The following is a 19,872-nucleotide window of genomic DNA, read 5'->3' on the forward strand; positions in this document are numbered from 1 at the left end:
GAACCACCAGCTGGCCGGTGGCAATGAATAGAAATGCCCGGCCAATCATGATTCTGGGCGGCTGGTCATGGGTCCTCAGCTCTGGGCTCCAACTGCACCATACGCTTCTGTGATTCAGATTGGCCCCGCTGGAAGCCAAAACGTATTATAACTTCAGCTGCCACAGTGCGCACGCTCAGATTACTGAAACTCACACTATCTCTTTAGTGGCCGTTCATTGGCCGGGCACTGACTCCTGATGACATCACATGCCGCGGCGCACAGACGTGTCGGTTAAAAATTGAACAGTATTACATCGTAGCAGCAGCTACTGTGCGAGAAACCGAGCCAGCCCCCCCAAGCCCTCTGGGACCAGCGCGCAGCCTGGGCGACCATGCGCTGCCTGAATTCAGTCACTAAAGGTACACAACCGCTCCTGCTTTGACAACTGAGGAGACGCAAAAATGCGTGACTTTGCATTTCAGTGCGGTGATACAGACAACCACACTGAAATGCGTTAGTCTAACGCATGAGGCGTGATACTTGGCAGGACTGAACTCTACCAAATGCTGTGTTCCCCAGAACCTGGGTTATTTACACAATATCGGTTCTGATGGACAAAACTGATTTAAATTACAACTACTATAGTCTGTGTAACGGAAGTTAAAATACACTTTTTGAGGTTATGAAATCAAGACATATACACAAAACCCCCGAAACAGATGACACTCAGCCAAAAGAAGAGAAAATGAAGCCAGCACGCGCCGACCAATTAGGAGGCAGGAAATAAGAGCAACAATGAAGCCCCCGAACGCTAGGCAGTGGGTGGGCTGCAGACCCCTTGTTGTACTATATACAATATCTCTCACAATGAAGAGTGCACGCAGCACATGCACTGCTTCACGTGAGGTCTTAAAACACAAGACTAATCTGCCCGCCTGGGCCTACTCTCCGCGCCGACAGCAGAGTTATGAATGATGGAGGCGTGCAGCGACCCCAAGCCATCATGGCTTTCAAAGGCTGACGAGCGCTTCCTGCCCCCGACTCAACATGGATGCCGGCTTCCCAGTACCGTACGTCACATCGACTCCGCCTCCTTCATGACGTCAACAGAAAGCGCGCAGGACACGGAGACGCATGCGCAGACGCAGATCGTGGTTTGCTCAAGCCAGGGGACTCTGTTCGGGAGACGTACCCCCACTTTATCGGCCTGCAGGATTAGGGGCGCACCGGAGCAGGGGGGAGCAGACAGCGGCCGAGCGCCAGGAGCGTGCAGACCAGGCCCGGGGAGCCGAGGCAGCGCGGGTCTCCCTCTGAGAGAGAACCGCCGTCTGTAGAACCATGTCTCTGACCTGCTCCAGTGAGTACCACGTGACCTGCGCTAGAGGTGGAAGAAAGACTAAGGGGGGGGGGGCGCAGCCTGTCCACACCACACCTGTGGACTCAGGTTAAGGGCAGCCACTGGGCACATGCGGAGGAGCCCTGGTGGAAGGACTGCACCTATAGACGTGGGGTGGGGGAATAACACTGTGACACCCCCCCCCCCTGGGGTGCAGGGCCCCCGCTTACTGACTGTGACCACCCCCCGGGGGCAGAACCCCACGTGATACTCACTGTGACCCCCCCCCAGGAGGCAGAGCGTCACCTGTTACTCACTGTGATCTCCCCACCTCTTACTCACTGTGAGCCCCCCTCCACTTACTCGCCGTAACCCCCCAGGGGCAGAACACCACTTGTTACTCCCTGTGACCACCCCCCCCCATTGGCCAGAACGCCACCTATTACTCACTGTGACCCCGCCCCCCACTTTTTACACACTGTGATCCCCCAGGGGCAGAGCGCCACCTGTTACTCACTGTGACACGCACAGGGCCCCATCTCTTACCAAGCCCCCACCTCTTACTCCTTGTGACCCCCCCCCCCCACCCCCGTGGGCAGAGCTCCACCTCTTACTCACTATGGCCTCAGGAGAAGAGCCCATTTGTTCTTCACTGTGACCCCTCTCTTTATCTGTAAGACTGCAACCTGCCTCCTCCCTAGTGCACCCGGAGAGTAAAGAAAGCATTACCTCCTCGTCCCGTCTTCCTCGCCACAGTATTCACATATGAGCCTCCGGCTCCACACACAACTCCAAGTAAAATTAAAAGAGCAGCGCTCTAGTCTCCCCTCCCTCCTTCAATATGGCCCCCAGTGGCTTCAGCCAATCCCATAAAGGGATACATACCAACCATCTCGACCTGTTCTTTTTTTCTGCACTTCTCCGAGTGCTGTATGCCTGATGGTCAGGTGAGTGGGGCGGGGGTCCTGCTTGAGTAACCCCGTTTTGCCCCGGGGTATCAAGTTTGGGGGAAGTAGTTGTTTAACCATGGTTGTGTTTTCATTGTTCATTGAGTTATTGCTTGTGTTTTTTTCCCTGTCTTCTACTCTCGCGCCTCTGGTCCTGCTTTAGCGGACTTTAGTGGCGTTTTGTTTCAGTTCGAGACTCGTATTGGGAGTCCTGCTAACCTGTGTTTGAAATCGATTGGGGCTTCATTCCGGGTGTTTATTTCATTCCCGGCCGCGCGTCCTGCTGAGCGGACGTAGCGCGGCCGGGTGCGTTTGATGTGGGGGCCGGAGGCTCTCATTCGCATTCATTACCTGCTGAGATGTGCCGAGTTGTTGTGGTGGGGGCCGGAGGCTCCCGATCGCGTCATTCTGCTTCTATGATATGCGGATGACTGGAACATCACGCGTAGTCAGTCTATACGCAGGCGCTCGATTTCTCTTCCGGCATTTATGTTTTTTGTTGACTGACAGGGGCTGGCTTGTTCGGTTGCACAGCAACCACGGGGCCTTTTTAAACCGGGAGTGTTGTCTTGGTTGCCTGTGCTTAATTCACTCATCCATTTGTGTTTGTCTATGATGGAGTGTGGTTCTAAGGATGTTGATGCTCCTGATCCATTGGTGGTGGCTTCTGGTTCTGGTATACAGATCCCCTCTATGGACGTGTTGCAGCAGATGATCAATTCTGCTGTGGCTGCTGCTATGCAGGGTCAGGTGCCTGTTCCTCCTGCGAAGCGGGCTAAGGTTGATGGCGCTGCGGCTGCTGATTCTGAGAATGAGGAGGAGGTTGATGTCAAGGGTCGTTTTGTGCAGTGTGCCGACCTGAAGGAGGTGCTGGGTCACATTCGAGAGAACTTGGTATTTCCTGCTTCTGTGGTTCCTCTGGAGACCGATCTATTTGCGCAATATCAACGTCCTGAACCCGATTCTTTGCCTCTCCACTCTTCAGTCTTGAGGGTCATGGAGAATGAATGGAGGGATGTGGACAAGGGTTCCTTTCCGCGATTTTTGAATAAAAGGTACCCGCTGCAGGATTTTGATGTGAAATTCCCTTCCTCGGTGAAGGTTGATTCCTTGTTGGCCAGCATGGCGTCTCATGGGACTGTAGTTTCTGAGGATTCTTCTCCTGCTGACCCTGTTGACCGTAAAGTGGATGGTGCGGTGAAGCGCACCTTTGCGGCTGCAAATTTTCTATCAGGGCTGCTGCCTATGCTTCTTACACTATACAATCCTTGCTTAAGGATTTTCAGTCTCTGTCAGAATTGTTGGACCAGGGGGAGGATGTTTCTTCTACCCTGGCTATGATGGAGCAACAGGTTCGGTTGCTTTCGGATGTCTCCTTTGACTCTTTGGGTGCGGCGGCTTCCGCGGCTGGATCTTCGGTGGCTGCCAGACGCCAGTTGTGGCTTCGTTCATGGAAGGCTGATGCTGCGCAGAAAAATCTCCTGATGAAGATTGCTTTTTCTGGGGTTAAACTTTTTGGGTCGCCTCTGGATGACATGGTTAAGAAAACGGCGGAGGACCGTAAACTCCTGGCTCCTGAGAGGGCGAGTCACTTCCGTTCCTTTGGTTCTCAGAGGGCTTTTGGCCCTTCTCGGAGGGGTCGGGCTGGTCAGCCCTTTCGTGGAAGGGGGCGTGGCCGGGGTGCTCCTTCCTTTGGAAAATCCCGGTTCTCCGGTCCTTCTTCCTCCTCCACTTCTGCACCAAAGTCATGACTGGATCGCTCCTGGTATGGGTCCGGTTGGGGGTCGCCTCAGTTTCTTCCTGGAGTCTTGGAGAAAGACTATATCGGACAAATGGGTGCTGCAGGTGGTTTCGGAGGGATTGCGTATTGGATTTATCCAGACTCCCCCAGACTGTTTCAGGGCCACTCCTTGTCCCAGAGACCCTGTGAGGAGATTGGTGCTTTTGGGAGGCATTGAATCCCTGGTGGTCAAGGGTGCGGTGATTCCTGTTCCCGTCGATCAATTGGGGTTGGGTGTGTATTCCATCCTATTCCTGGTGTCAAAGCGCACTGGGGATCTTCGGCCTGTGATGGACCTGAAGTGGTTGAATACTTACATCCCTCACCAGAAGTTCAAGATGGTTTCCCTTCAGTTGATCCTTCCTCTGATATCTCGGGGCGACTTCCTTGCTTCAATAGACTTGCGGGATGCTTATCTACATATACCTGTTCATCCAGACTCTCAGAAATTTCTCCGGTTTTGCGTGATGGCTCGGCATTACCAGTTCCAGGTAATGCCCTTTGAGCTCTGCTCTGCTCCCAGGGTCTTTACTAAGGTTCTGGCTCCTCTTATTGGACATTTGCATGGGGTGGGCATTAGTGTTTTTCCTTATCTGGACGACATTTTGATTTCTGCTTCTTCTCTTCCTAAGGCGGAGTTGCATGTCCAGAGAGTGTGCCATGTCCTGAAGCATCATGGGTTCCTAGTAATTGTACCGAAGTCCTCCCTGGTTCCTGCGCAGGAATTGACTTTCATTGGGGCTCTGTTCAGGACTCGGTTGTGTATGGTGTTCCTGCCACCTCCCAGGATTCTGTCCCTGGTGTCTGCAGTTCGTGCCCTGTTGGTCGGGCATTCTCATCCTGTGAGCCTATGGTTGAGGGTTCAGGGTCTGATGTCGGCGTCATTGTTGACGGTGCCGTGGGCTCGACTCCACATGTACCCGGTGGTGTCCCACGTTTTGTCGCATTGGGACACCTGTTCCCTAGATATGACTGTTTTGGTTCCTATGTCGGAAGACGTTCGGGTGGTCCTGGGTTGGTGGTTGGACGAGGGTCATCTGTCCAGGGGCCGCCCCTTTCTGATTGTTCCCACCCGCGTGGTCACTACCGATGCCAGCCTGCTGGGGTGGGGTGCTACTCTGGAGGATTTGACGACTCGGGGGGGGTTTGGCCTCAGTCGGTGTTGTCATGTTCCTCCAACTACAAGGAGCTGAAGGCCGTACTTCTGGGTTGGTTGGCTTTCTCGGATCTTGTTCAGGGTCACCATGTACAGGTCCGAACGGACAATCAGGTTGTGATGTCGTATGTGAACCATCAAGGGGGGTGCAAGGTTCGCTCCCTCAGTTGCCTCAGCCGTCGGATTTGTTGTTAGGGACTCCAGATGCATCTCCGCCCATCTGCCATTTATCTACCTGGCGCGGAGAACACTGTGGCGGATTGTCTGAGCTGGGTGTTTCCTTCCATGGGTTCTTTGCCCCTGACACATGTGATGTTCAGGAGGTTGCGGCGGATGTTTGGTTACCCTATTGTCGACCTCTTTGCTTCCCAGGACAATTTCAAGATCCGTTGCTTTTGCACGATTATGCCTTGCCGGGATGCATGGAGGGTGGATGCCCTGTCGTTCCCTTGGCCGACGGGTCTCTTGTATGCCTTTCCCCCTGTTCCCCTGATTCCGGCGGTCTTGCAGAAGATCAAGAGGGAGGGGTCGTTTGTGCTACTGATTGCTCCTGGTTGGATGCGTCAACCTTGGTATCCCCTGCTATTGGAATTGGCTGTGTCTCCGGGGTGGGCCTTGCCATTCCTTCCTTATCCTCTGATGGGTCCTCTTCTTCCTCTGCCTGTGTTCCGTTCCTTGGGTCTGCGGGCCTGGCTCTTGAGAAGGGATTCATTGATGCGTACTGGCTGTTCATTGGCTGTGGCTGGGGTCATTCAGCAGTCCAGGAGACCTTCTACTCTTAAATCCTATGCGAAGCACTGGGATAATTTTGTTTCTTGGTGTCTGTGTCGCGATCTGTCGGTGGCTTCTTTGGACCCGGCTCGCATTTTGGATTTTTTGAATGATGGATTTGTGCTGGGCTTGGCCATTTCGACTCTTCGGGCTCAGTGGGCTGCGATTCAGGCGTTCCATGTCCTCCCTTTAATTTCTGTTTCGCCATTGGTTGCTAGACTTTTTAAATCTCTCTCTTTCCAACGCCCCCGTCCTATCATGTGTCCTCCACCTTGGGACCTGCCTTTGGTATTGCGCTCCTTGCAGTTGGCTCCTTTCGAGCCTTTGGAGACGGTGGGGTTGAAGTTTTTAACACTCAAGGTGGTGTTTCTTGTGGCGATTGCTTCTGCCAGACGTATGGGTGAGTTGGGTGCCTTCCTTCGTTCTGCTCCTTTTTTGTTGGTTTTGTCGGACCGGGTGGTGTTGCGCCCTCATCCTACGTTCATTCCGAAAGTGGATTCTTATTTTCACAGGTCTTCTGAGGTGGTGCTTCCATGTCTTTGTCCTGATCCTTCCTCGGATGAGGAATCCCTGTTGCACCTCTTGGATGTTCGTCGTGCTTTATTGATCTATTTATCGCGCACGTCTTCATTTTGCAAAGTGGATAACTTGTTTGTCAATTATGGTTTGTCGCGTCAGGGACTGAAACCCTCCCTCTCGACGATCAGTCGCTGGATTAAGGAGGCCATTTTGTTGGCGTATGCTTCGGTTTCTGAGGTTCCCTCCCTTCCTGTTCAGGGGCGTTCCACCCGCTCTGTTGCTGTGTCTTAGGCCTTCTTCAAAGGGGTGTCCATGGAGGATGTTTGCCGGGCTGCTACTTGGTCTTCGCCTCATACATTCATGTCCCATTACTGCCTCCAGGTTGGGGGTGGGGGTTCTGTTTCATTTGCATCTTCTGTTCTGACTGCGGGATGCCTTAAGAGGTTGTCTTTGATAGCTGTACCTCTGTATATTAAATTTTGTTTTTCACTGCACTTTTGGTGTGGTCTTTTCCTTACATGAAGCTGATTGCTTTGGTATCGGCTCATATGTGAATACTGTGGCGAGGAAGACGGGACGAGGAGGTAATGCCCCGGTTACTTACCGGTAATCTTCATTACTCCGAGTCCTAGTCTTCCTCGCCACAGTATAGTTTCCCTTCCCTCCCGGCCCTGGTGGTGGCTTCATGTCTGCGGCTTTTTTATCAGGTCGAGATGGTTGGTATGTATCCCTTTATGGTATTGGCTGAAGCCACTGGGGGCCATATTGGAGGAGGGAGGGGAGACTAGAGCGCTGCTCTTTTAATTTTACTTGGAGTTCTGTGTGGAGCCGGAGGCTCATATGTGAATACAGTGGCAAGGAAGACTAGGACTCGGAGTAATGAAGATTACCGGTAAGTTACCGGGGCAATATGCCCTACTTGATGCCCCTTCAGGGTGGGCGATGGCTACTGTCTTCATTACCTCAAGAGCACAGTTATCTAGGCCCCATTAAACCTGCCTAGCCAAACTCCTGGTTGTATTGCGTATACTAAACAAATGCACTCGTTTCAAGGGAAGATTTCAGATTTCTAGCACTCCTATAAACAATGGGGAATAAAAACACGTCAATCTCCTGTGGGAAAACCTATCTTTCCCATGCTCATCTCTGTTCTCTGGGAGAATGGAAGATGACAACAGTCAATTTAATAATGCAGGGCTGCTGGTGCACTTTCTTTTTGCGTGATTGTACATTTACATCACTTGCCCCATAATCCATCATCTGCTACAATGCACAGCTTTCAACAAAAATGTTTCTAGCTTAAATGGAGTTGAAAATTAATTTTAAAAAATCCAGCCAATCTTCATTTGTGACAAAATATCGAAATAATACTGCTACAAAACGTGCCGTTACGCCACCCAATTTGCATGATTTCTCATTACTGCCAGATAATTTGGCCACCCAGTTTTCATCATCTCAGTAGCCCTGGTTATGCTCCTATCATATCCTGCTTGTGGGACAATAGGCTGGCCCGGTGTCCTGTTTGCAAACACCTCGGAATGGCAGCGTTATGCTTCCGCTGGTAGAAAGATTTGCTGAATAGTACTGTACTACCTTTGTCAGAAGCTGGTTTGGTGGCACCACACTTGCACCTCCTGAAGTTGAGTGCTGTCCTGCAACCAGTCCCACTGTGGGTGGACTGGTTGCCAGGACAGCACTCAACTTCTTGTGGTTAAGATATCCGTACTCGAATTTTTGAATAAACTGGTAAGGTCGCATATAATTTAAAAATATAGTGTTTCACTTAATTTTCTCCAGCGAGTGGTGGTTTGATTTGAACATTTCTTGCAAGAACTGTTAAATTGATGCACCCTATTGGTGCATGACAATTTCTTCACCCCGTCTCCTGTTGGCATCTCATAATTTTTGACACATGTAGCTAAGAAAGTTTAAGCTTCCTGTCTAGGTTTTTTTTTTTTTCTTCTTGGCAGGGTGCTCGTAATAGAATTGAATTGATTGCTTTTGTATCTTTTCAGGAGAGAGATTTTATTCTCCTCATTGTCTATTTTTGAAGAGGGAATAAATGTGGAGGCTTCAACTCCTGGAACTCAGAAACATTTCTTGGCTGCGTTATCTCTTTAAGGAGAGATAACTGTAGTTGTCAGATTCTCGTATCGGCAGCCACACATCTTCTGGCACAAGGTATTGACTTTACTGCCCACTTTTGAAAGGACACATTTGATCTCTGACGTTTTCTTATATCTTCAGAACAAGAACTGCCTAGGCTGGCCTATCTCTTGTTGAACTGTGCATAATTTCCCCTCGCAGCTTCTGCTGAGGAACCCCTCATTTGTGATTTCCAAAACCCCTTCCCTTATCCGTGTTGTTTGGGGATGCCCCATGTTTAGTGCGACATCACAGTATTCCAATCTGTAAATTGATCCCTTCAAGGGGAGAGGACTGGTGTCAGCTGCAGGGTTTCCATTCATCAGTACTGTACGGCATTTGCAAATTTTGTCCTGGACGGTTGTTGATCAGCTGTACAGCAGCGCTCATTCATTGAGGTATGGGTGAAAGCTGTGTGTAAAATCAATAGTGCTAAAACGGAGTGTTTACCTGTTGCCTAAGCATGTCTTCTCTCCTCACTCAAATATGCTGTTATACCTACCTTTGTTGACCATGCAAAATATTTGGTATTCTTCTTTTAATTCAGATTCATGACGCATACAGCTAGGCAAGTCTTAAGCCTCCCTGTATCCACTACCACATTGAATCATTCCTCTTTTTCGTGCTTCTAGAGTTTTTAATCTGTAGTTTGCGCTCTTGCACTGTCCCTTCTGGATGCTGTGCCTTGGTGGCTAGCCTTCTTAAAAGTACATTGTTGCCTTTGTGGGGTGCCTTTAATTGCGAGTGCTAGAACATTTGATATGTTTAACTGTAATCCCTATCGCTTTGAAACAGTTACCACTTCGTTTCAGTGTTACTTTAAATTACGTTGTGTGGTTTTACTGAACTTAGTCTTTCTAAAAACATTGCATCTGGCAGCCAAATTGGAGAAAAAATATTTACAGTTTGTAATTTTTTTCCCACGAGTTCTCCTTTGTCTCCTCTGTGCTGCTTTTTAGACGGCAGCTGTAATTTGCAAATACTTTGTCTATTATGTACGTGTGTGATATTCCAAAGCATGACTCGGCTGTAGGTCACTGTACAGGGTTGTTACATTTTACGTAAGTTAGGTATTTCTTAAGAGCGCACGTCGAAGTGTCTTAAGTGCTAAACAATGCCTTGGCCGATCAGGGAAATAAAAAGACTTGGCCCTTGGGACAAAGAACCAGGTCTTCAGTGATTTTCTAAAACAGAACCTGTTCGATTGAGACCTGAGGGAGAAAGGCAAGGAATTCCATAGTTTACCCGCCAAGTAGGAGATACTTTTGCCACCCTACTTGGACATCCTCACCGTAGGGATTACCACCAACCGAGCATTATAAGATCTTAGAATACGTTGAGGAACATACCAAGCAAAGATTTTCTGGAAGCCCTGGGTCCGGTCCATGCGGTGTTTTCTGCACAATGCCTTGAATTTAACCCCGTCTTGACCGGGCAACCGATGGAGGTCCCTGATGCTGCTTGATCTGGAGTCAAATTTTGGGAATTTGAATAGACCAGTTGCTGCGTTCTGCAGAGCAGAGACTGAAGCTTTGGTTGAAGTCATTTGTCTATTCCTAAATGGAGAGCATTGCAATAGTCTATCTTGGATAAAATCAAAGCAACTATTACCGTTTTCTGCATATCAAATAGAATGAATGGACAAATCTTTTTTAGTATCATCAAAAGATAAAAGCATGAGGATATAATGTAGTTGATTTGTTCAGAGAAACAGCTGGTTGTCAAACACGACCAGGAGATTTTTCACTTTACAGACTGGGGCTGGGCATGGACCAGAATCAGCAGTTTCAAAAAAGTATCACTTCCATTTTCTCAGTGTCTAACTTTAAATAGTTCTCGTGCATTCAGCTAGCGATGTGCGCTAGACAGTTTTTACATTGTCTGGCCACATTATTTACATCACATGTAATTGACACAACTATGCATATCATCAGCGTAGGATATGGCAGTGAAACAATGAGATTGAATAAGTCTTGCCAAGGGGGTGACATAGATGTTAAAATATGTTGGGGATAATGACTATCCTTGAGGCACCCCATAAGGAAGAGAAAGCGGATTGCAGGTGTGCCCTCCGAACATCAGTTTACTTTCTGTGTGGTAGAAAAGAAGAGAGTAGGGTTAGGTCTGCACCATTTATTCCCACTGTCTTCCGCCAGTTGACTAACACATGACGATTAACCATATCAAAGGCGCCTGAGCGGTCCAGTAGGATTAGAGCAGCCCTCCTTCCCTTGTCCACCTGCATGCAGATCTCCGCAATAACCAAAGCATAATTCTATGCAGTACTGTGGCCTGAAACAGTGTTGAGATTGATCCAGAAGATCATTGGTCTCCGAAAACGCCATCAGGTCTTAATTTATTGCCTTTTCCAAGATCTTTGTGGGTAGCAGCAGACAAGATATGGGCCGATAATTCTTGACCTCAGCAGGGTCTTGGAAAGGCAGTTTTAAAATAGGTTGCACCAATGCTTTTTTCCATGCTGCTGGAAATTGCCCTGAGCGAAGCACATTATTTAAGAGTAAAACAAGATGGGCAGCAAGTGTATCAGGAACCATTTGCAATACAAAAGTCAGGCATGGATCTGTGGGGAACCCGATTTGATGGTTTCCAACAGTCTCATAACTCTTTCCTCCGTTAATGGAGGAAAACTATCCAAAGCAAAAGACACACAATTGATGGACGGAATGCAGAACAAATCAAAACAATCACCCCCAGTCAAGAGATCTGGGTTAAATCCATCATTCTTTTGCACACCATGCCACCCCAGTTTAGACCTGGCCATATGCAAATCAAGTCTTGACCCTGTGCCTCATGGGAACAGTCCAGCCCGAACTGCAAAGCCAGGTCCTCCCTGGACCGGAAACAAGCATCCTAGGACCGGTTTCGGGGTTTCAAATGATCAAACTATCCAATCCATTCAATGTGGTGTTAGGATTATCATCTGGTTTAGCAAAAGGATGAGAGGCCGTGTCAAACGTGTGATTAGCCTTCTGGTTGGCCGAGAATTCCTCATAAACAGTATTTACTTTTGATTGAAAAAACATCGCTATTTTATTGCAAAATACTTGGTCAGGAGTCAGGTGTTTACTACAGTCAAATTTGGAAAGAGCTGTGACCGTTTTGTAAAGTTCCCTAGTGGAGATTTTAACCAGACCAATTTTCACAGAAAAAAAATGTTTTTTTTGAAGCAATAATCGCAGCTTCGTATTCTGCAATCACTAGTTTGTATTTGTTATTCTCTTCTATTCTATAGTTTTTCCTCCATCTTTGTTCTTGCGCCCTGCATTTTATTTTCAGTTCTCTTAGTTTCGTTGAGTACCGTGGGGCTGTCAGACTTTTCCTGTAACATACTCTTGTTTTTACGGGGGCAATCGGAGTAACCGCGGGGTCAACACTCAGCTTGTGATCACATTAGCTAATGACGATGATGAGAGGAATGCAGCAAATTTTAAATCATGTCTCATGGACCTACCAACATGGATGCAGGCTGGCTGCTTGAAGCTAAATGCGGATTAAACAGAGGTTCTGGTGGTGGGGAAACAGCCCTCTCGGCATGGAGGCTTGCGGATCTGGGCCCTACCCCTAAACCTAAAGTGAAAAACCTAGGCATCCTCTTTGACACTCCGCTATCCTTTAAAAGTCAGATCAGGGCCACAGTGGGCACCTATTTCGGAGTGCTGAGACTGTTAAGAGAGTTTTTGAGGCTAATACCGGCCTCAGCTCAAAAACAGTAACACAGGCCCTGCTGGTGTCACAACTGGACTACTGTAATGTGCTTTATTTTGGGGACCTCTAGAGGCAGCCTGGCTTTGCTTCAAAGAGTACAAAACGCAGCAGCCCGGATGCTATTAAGATTTCCAAAATGGACCCCCCATTAGCTCCGGTTTGGATGAACTTCTCTGGCTCCCAGTTAAACACAGAATCTCTTTCAAAGCTCTGTCTTTCATGCATAGGATAATGTATCGGAGGGGTCCCAGGTATCTCTTCCCCCTGATCAAGGCCTACATCCCTTGCAGAGTACTTAGATCGGGAGAAGCAGCGCTGGCAGTGATTCCCAGAGTACGCCGTGCACAACTGGGGGTTGCTCCTTTGACCTTCGTGCAGCCAATCTCTGGAACTCTTTGGCACTCCATGTAAGACTCAACAGTCGAAGGCACGCTTCTGCAGAAATCTGAAGACCTGGCTCTTTAGACAGAGTTAAAAGCCCACCTGCTCTTGGCTTTCCTGACTCTGCTAGGATGCTATTGCTTGGCGCGGAGACCTTCTGTCTGAGTAACCAGGCGCTTTAAAAATCCCAAATTCATTCATTCATGCATTCAAATGCATTCCCTGGTAAGTTTTTAGAATGCCCACTAGAAGATATTAGCACACCAGACAGCTGTGCTGTAGGATAGGCTTCAACCTAAAAAGCAGGTTAGGCACTCCTCTAAATGTGGGTTGGGTATGGATTTTCATGCATCCTATTAAAGAGGTTCGGCTGCTTGATGCCGAGTAGGAATGCCTAACAGGCTAAACACTTTCCTACCCCTGATGATGCTTTGAAAAATGTTGTAAGAGAAACCCATGTTCAAACTGGATCCATTCGAAATTCTTTTAGTGTATTATTCAAAGTCCGGGTCCAACTATTACATTTGTTCTTGTGTGTATTTATTTATTACTATAAAGTAGATTTTATACAGCCCGACTAGCAATTTTATCTCTATATCAATATCAAATTATTTGTGTTTTTCGACCCATTGCTGGTTTAACAAACTAAAATCTAAAGTGGCCTGGGCTGTTGAGTGGGGGAGGCTGAAAAATCGTCTGAAGAGATTGCGTTGTTTGAGATCAAGCCACAGAAACAGCCTACCCAGAATATCCTAATTTCCATGACTGCTGCTGGAAGGAATTTTTTTGCCAATTATTTCCCTACTGGATACCACCGAGGGACCAGTGCGGTCACTAGCCAAAGCCGACAGTATGACTGAAAGCAAAACTGATTTTGATTTAAAGTTTGATCGATAGTGCCAAAGGCCACCTCTTTCATAGAGCCAAATGCTTAAATATTTGCATCCAGTCGTTCTGGTGATAGGTTCCCCATTGAATGTTCACCTACCTTGATGATTCATTTTTTTACCATAAAATGTTCACTTTTAAATCATCGACAGGTAATTCATATCGCATTTTACGGCAGTCTGTCCTGTGAAACCATACAGGAGCCTCTTCATCTTAGAGGATCCGCAAGGTCTGTTCGTCTAATCTTGGAAGGGGCATGATGTCCTTCATGAGGGCAGGACACAGGTCAGCAACATAGGTTAAAAGTAGGGGGCTAGCACGCAGCCCTGCTTTATTTTATCTGAGATGTAACTACTTTCCCCTAGTTTAACAGAAACTCATGATGTAATCCCTGAATAGCACAACGTAGTGCAGCTGGAATTTCCCAATTACCTTACTTGCTACAAAGCCTATTTGTGTTAATTCTAGAAATTCAGTTTGACAATCATCTACGACAGAAGCATGCAATGGAGTGCTGCTAGAAAAATGTAGGTTTCTGTCAGTATTGCTAAGGCTGAGACATTATCAGCCTGACACCCCACTCTCCCGTCATCCTGAAAGTCTGCCTGGTATCGTGGAAGTAGTTGTTTTTCATCATCATTTAACAACATAGAAATACACATTTTGCATATGTTTATTAGGGGTATCCTTCTATAAATTCAGTGGTCTGGCAAGGTCCATTGTTCTATAAGAGACCAATCCTCCGACTGGTCAAGGCCCTCACATACCCAGCGCCTTGAGGCTCCCCTGCATGTTCTCGCAAGTGCCTCCTCTAGGTCACTCTCTTTGTACTCGTGCCATTCTTTGCCTTTTGCCTTTCTTGCTTACCCTTCTTATCACCTTTTTCTTTTTTCTCTCACACTTTATCCTTCTTTGCATTTCTGCTTGTGTACTTTCTCACCCTTCTGTTGCCGTTTTGCTCTTTCCTTTACTCACCCATCTGTTGCCTGTATGCTCTTTTCGCACTCTTTCTCACCTTCTTCTGCATTTTGTGCCTCTGCTCTTTTCCTGCAATTTCTCACCCTTTTGTTGCCTTTGTGTTCCATTTTTCATCCTCTTGGGCCTTTTCTCCAGTCTCTGAATGCGGGGTGGTCATACACACATCTGCCACGCTGCTCCTCGCCACACCAAAGGAGCATTCACCTGCGTCCACTGCCACTTCACCTGCAACAAAACCCCCACACCACCCACTAACAGTTCACCTTCCACGCCTACCTAAAATGTGTCTTAAGACAAACTGTTATGCTTACGTCTCAGCAAACACTCCATGGAAATTTAGGACATCCTACAAAACAAAGCCCCTAAACTTCTTTTCCTTAGGGAAACATGTCGGACATGCAAGTCTGTACCCAACATCACCACAGCGATCCCAGCAGGATACAGACTCGCACATCGAGGCCGCGGCACAGACTATGAGGAAGAATCTGAATTACATTATAGGACTGCTTCAACTGCACTACAACCACAAAAGCCTCAACCCTCTACATGGAGCACCTGCACTTTGGCAACATACGCTCTATGCGGCACCCTGTTATATAGACCATTTGGACCTAAAACCACTTTCGCTGACATTGATGACCTCATAACCTTCTACATCATCGACTCCAGCGACTACATCCCACTAGGAGACTTCAACTTCCACCTAGAAGACAAGAGCATCTCCACCGCTATCAGAGTCCTCTTTAGATAAGTGGCACAAGAACAGAATAACGAAACAGCTGCTGAACGACTATGGAAATCTACACCCTCAGACGCCCACCTACATCACCTTAGAACATTAAGAAACTCATACAACAGAAAGATTCTTAAGACCAAGGCAGACTTTTTCAGATCCCAGCTGAACCAAGCAATCAACCGTCCAAAAAAACTATTCGAAATCGTCAAGCAACAAGCTCGCAACACGGCTAACTCTACAGATCTTAACGAACTAGCTACACCTTCCTGCGATGAACTTGCGATCTTCTTCCGTGAAAAGATACAGGCCATCGAGTTCGACATAAAATCTAAGAAGGTCCTCCCACAACCTGTGGCACAGGACGCTAAAGCATACTCAAAATTCAAGGCCCTTTCCAATACTCCAGGGGAAGTCACTAAAAACAATGCCACTTGGCACACCTTCGAGCCAATACCTGATGTAAAAATCTATAACATTCTTCTAGCAATCAATCCCTCCAATCACTTCTCTGACCCCCTTCCTCCTGCCCTATTCAAAATGATAAAAACATCCATCCTTCCTCTATGGGCAAAAATCGTAAACGCTTCTCTGAGGCAAGGCTCCATACCAGACTGTCTTAAAATTGGGCAGGTTACGCCTATACAAAAGAAATCGGATGCCATCCCATCAGATCTCAACAATTACCGCCCTATATCTAACATCCCCACCCTGGCCAAATTGTTGGAGAAATGTGTACAAATACAATAATGTAACCATATCGAGTGCTACAACCTCCTAGACAATCACCAATCTGGTTTCCGTCAAGGTCACAGTACAGAATCTGCACTCACACACATATTTGATGACATACTACTTATGCTTGACTGCAACGAATCTTGCCTATTGATACTGCTTGACCTATCCTCCGCCTTCGACACGGTTAAACATGACAACCTATTGTCCCTATTGGAAGGAAGGATGGGCCTCTCGGGCACAGTACTTCAATGGGTCTCCTCCTTCCTTAATAACAGGACACAAAGAATAAAGATGAAGAATACACTCTCTCAACCATCAGTGGTCGACATAGGCGTTCCTCAGGGCTCAGCCCTATCCCCTATTCTCTTTAACCTTCTAATGGAACCCCTAGCGAACGCACTGAAATCAGCGAATATCCTTTACCACCTATATGCGGATGACACCCAACTATATTTGAAAATCTCCACACCTGAAGACTTCATCTCCCTCAACTCCATTCTACAGAACACACAAAGCTGGCTCAGGAACAACCACCTCATGCTCAATACTAAAAAAACAGAATTCATTCTCATCTTCCCCACCTAATCACACCCCAAAGATAGAGCAGTGGATGAAACACCTATCCGTCTTTGAATGTGCTCCCCTCATCATCGATTCCGTGAAATCCCTGGGAGTCACCATAGACAAACACCTGGATATGAAGTCGCACATCAGCAAGGCCACCAAGGGAGCCAATCACCAGATGAGTTTGCTAAGGAAACTTAAACCCTTCCTCCCGCAGAGCGACTTAAAAATGGCAGTTCAAGCCTTAGTGTTATCAAGACTAGACTATGGAAACACCACTCTCTGTGGCCTCCCCAGATACAAGCTGGCCCCGTTGAGGGCTTCACTTAACGCTGCTGCAAGATTGGTATCAGGAGCTAAAAGAAATAGCCACATTTCCCCGACCCTGAAAACGCTGAACTGGCTGCCATATGAGGCAAGAATTCATCTAAAAGTTGCCTGCATGACCCATAAAGCACTACACAACAACACACCCAGCTACCTAGCTCAAAAACTAGAACGATCCGGAGGATGCAGACAATTACGAAGCGCGAGTTCTCTACTTCTGAAACCACAAACCTTTCATAAAAAGAGAATTGGTTGCAGAGCCTTCTCAGGGATCGCGCCAAAGATATGGAATTCCCTACCTCCATTGGTTCGGGGAATCTCTTCCCTTACAGCCTTCAAAAAAGAGGTAAAAATCCTCCTAATGAACAAACTTACGTCCTAAGTCCTGACCCTATACTGGCTTCGAGCCACCGATACGATCCGCATATTACTGGATACCCTGTGTGGATGGAAAGAGAACACTATTGGTCTGTTTATATCCCAATGCAGGCCTAAGGCCAAATAACCTTATTGTCTGCAATATGACGTTGCCCTCTGGGATCATGTTCTCGTCCACTGGTCTACTATGTCATCTTATACCTATGTTATCTTATACCTTTTGCCTCTACTGTAAGTAATGACGAATATCTAATGCGTGTATATTACTTTATCTTTTATGTCTCTTTAACTATATACATACTGTAAAGCGCTCTGATACCCTCGTGGGTCACGTTCGCGCTATATAAAACCTTATAAATAAATACTCTGAGCTATATAAAGGATTCAGTATCTCCTGTCGTACATTATAAGGATACTGCAAGGCACCAAGGATTTACATAACCATATTTGTAGAGGAACAAGGCTGAAGGTAGAGTTCCTTTATAATATTATGGAACTCTGAGTTGACTTGCAATATCCATATGTATGCCTTGGGGTACTTTATCCCATATAATACATGGACATACCCTCACCGTTCCCACCATTTAAAGCCTTGGTGTGTAGCTCTTCCAGATACGATAGAGAGCATGCTTGCAAACATGAAGAATAAAACCTCTAGTGCAAAATTTAACACATCAGAAACCTGTCCGATATCTTTTTCAAAAAGATATAAGAACCGGTTCAGTACAACGTCGGGTTTAAAATAAAACGCTACAGTAGCTCCAAATATTAGATATAATTAAGGAGTGTAAAAAATAAACACACTCTTTCTGCTTGCCGCTGTAAGCTCGAATAAAATGGTGCAGAAGAAAGAAAAGCAATGGTCCCCTTTTTGTTGCTTTAAACAGCTGCTCTTTGACCTGACCTGCCTTTAACCTTTGCTGCTGGCCCTGGCAGCAGGCATTGTGACATCAGAACTTGACTATAATAACTTATTACGGTTGAGTTCTGACGTCTTTTCATTATAATTTGCAATTGGTTGCATCATGAGTCGCCGATTATAAAGAAACTAGTGTCTGGCGTCTTTACAGAGGTTGCATTATCCCATGTATTATCGCTGAATTAGTTACTAAATAGGAAGGTTTTTAAATCTTTCGTAAAGGCTGACCAGGTGCTCTTTCACTTGACGTTTGAAGGCTGTGATTTCCGGATCCTCGTGCCTCTGATAGTTTTCATTCCTGTCCCATTACCAAGGTTTCTGACACTTAGCTGGAAGGTTGGTCGGGTCTTCCAGTTTCTTTGACCTCAGTAACCAAGCATTGGCAATGCCAACTAGTCTTGTTTACCATTACACCCAAGTGAGGCCGATTGGAATTGCCAAGATTGGTTTACAGTAATCTACAGTGCCTGGCAAGATTGATGTTGTATCGTCCACATTTTTGTTGCAGTCTTTCCCTGAAGTGCAGTAAATTTGGCTCTGTTTTCTTAGATGCTATACTGCATTGAGCCGGACGAATGATGAATCTACGGATGGTGACTCTAAAGACCCTTGTGGACGGGTCAAACACCCAAATGCAGGAAAGCCACAAATAAGAGCAAGACCACTGATATTGACTCGAAAACCACCCAATTTTGAGCAAGGGTTAGCTACGTGTGGTATACAATACTATCTGTGGACAGACAGTTGAAGCTGTTTGAAGCAAGACCGCAAAAACAGGGCTGCAACAATGTAATGGGAGCGTCTGGAAGCGCCTGTTCACAGCTCCTTGGCACTCCCTCTTGGCCAGGGACCTTGTTGCTCATGTCTTGCAGGGGAAAGTGTTTCGTTTTGAGCAGCCTCTTGTAGAATGAATAATAGTTTAAGTGCTCATCTACTTTAAAAAGGTACATGGAAGTGCTTTCTTCCCTTGTTGGATAATGTTTATCTTGACTGCTCCATTTCCTGTGGGACAACTGGATGAGTTGAAAGCCTCCCATTTCCTGTACAATGCACATTTGTTTTGGATGCCTTCTATCATGAAGGATAAAGATTTGCTGTGGGACCTTGAGCATTCTTCTGGGTTTTCCAGGACAATGTATTCTTCCTGCCCTCCATCTCTTAGAAGAGAGAGGATTTACTTGGTGGCATGTTTTCTTTTCAGTAAAGGTTATCTTGCCCATTTAGTCTCTGATAGAAGAAATGGTTGACTTCAAACGAAGGATCAACTTGAAGTCAGATGCTCTGATAGGCTAAGGACAGAATGCACTGTGTCTTTTAGCTGCAGCATATTTACCCTTCACTCATTTCGATCTATTGTTTCCTTTTCCTGCAGTTTCCAATGAGATCCCAGATCACCCCTGTGTCTCTCCTGTTTCCAATCATGTCTTTGAGCGGCGACTGATTGAGAAATACATTGCAGAGAATGGGACCGACCCGGTGAATAACCAGCCGCTTTCCGAAGAGCAACTCATCGATTTGAAGGGTGAGAATTGGTGGTTGGTTCACAGTTGAAGGAGGGGTGCTGATTGGAGGAGAGGCGAGCAATCGGATCATGCTATCATTAA

The 19,872-nt window shown here is 46.9% G+C and overlaps 1 protein-coding gene across 1 annotated transcript in view; it reads left to right on the forward strand.

The window, feature by feature from the left end:
- The first annotated feature begins 1,084 nt into the window (after positions 1-1,084).
- PRPF19 (pre-mRNA processing factor 19) overlaps positions 1,085-19,872 on the forward strand; it is a 37,496-nt gene continuing 18,708 nt past the window's right edge. Inside the window, exons 1-2 of the mRNA XM_085651466.1 lie at positions 1,085-1,339; positions 19,641-19,790. Of these exons, the coding sequence (XP_085507592.1) occupies positions 1,321-1,339; positions 19,641-19,790 (169 nt within the window). The 5' untranslated portion in view covers positions 1,085-1,320. The remainder of the gene's footprint in view (positions 1,340-19,640; positions 19,791-19,872) is intronic.

This window comes from Triturus cristatus, chromosome 4_1 (genome assembly GCF_964204655.1).
Source record: "Triturus cristatus chromosome 4_1, aTriCri1.1, whole genome shotgun sequence".
NCBI lineage: Eukaryota > Metazoa > Chordata > Amphibia > Caudata > Salamandridae > Triturus > Triturus cristatus.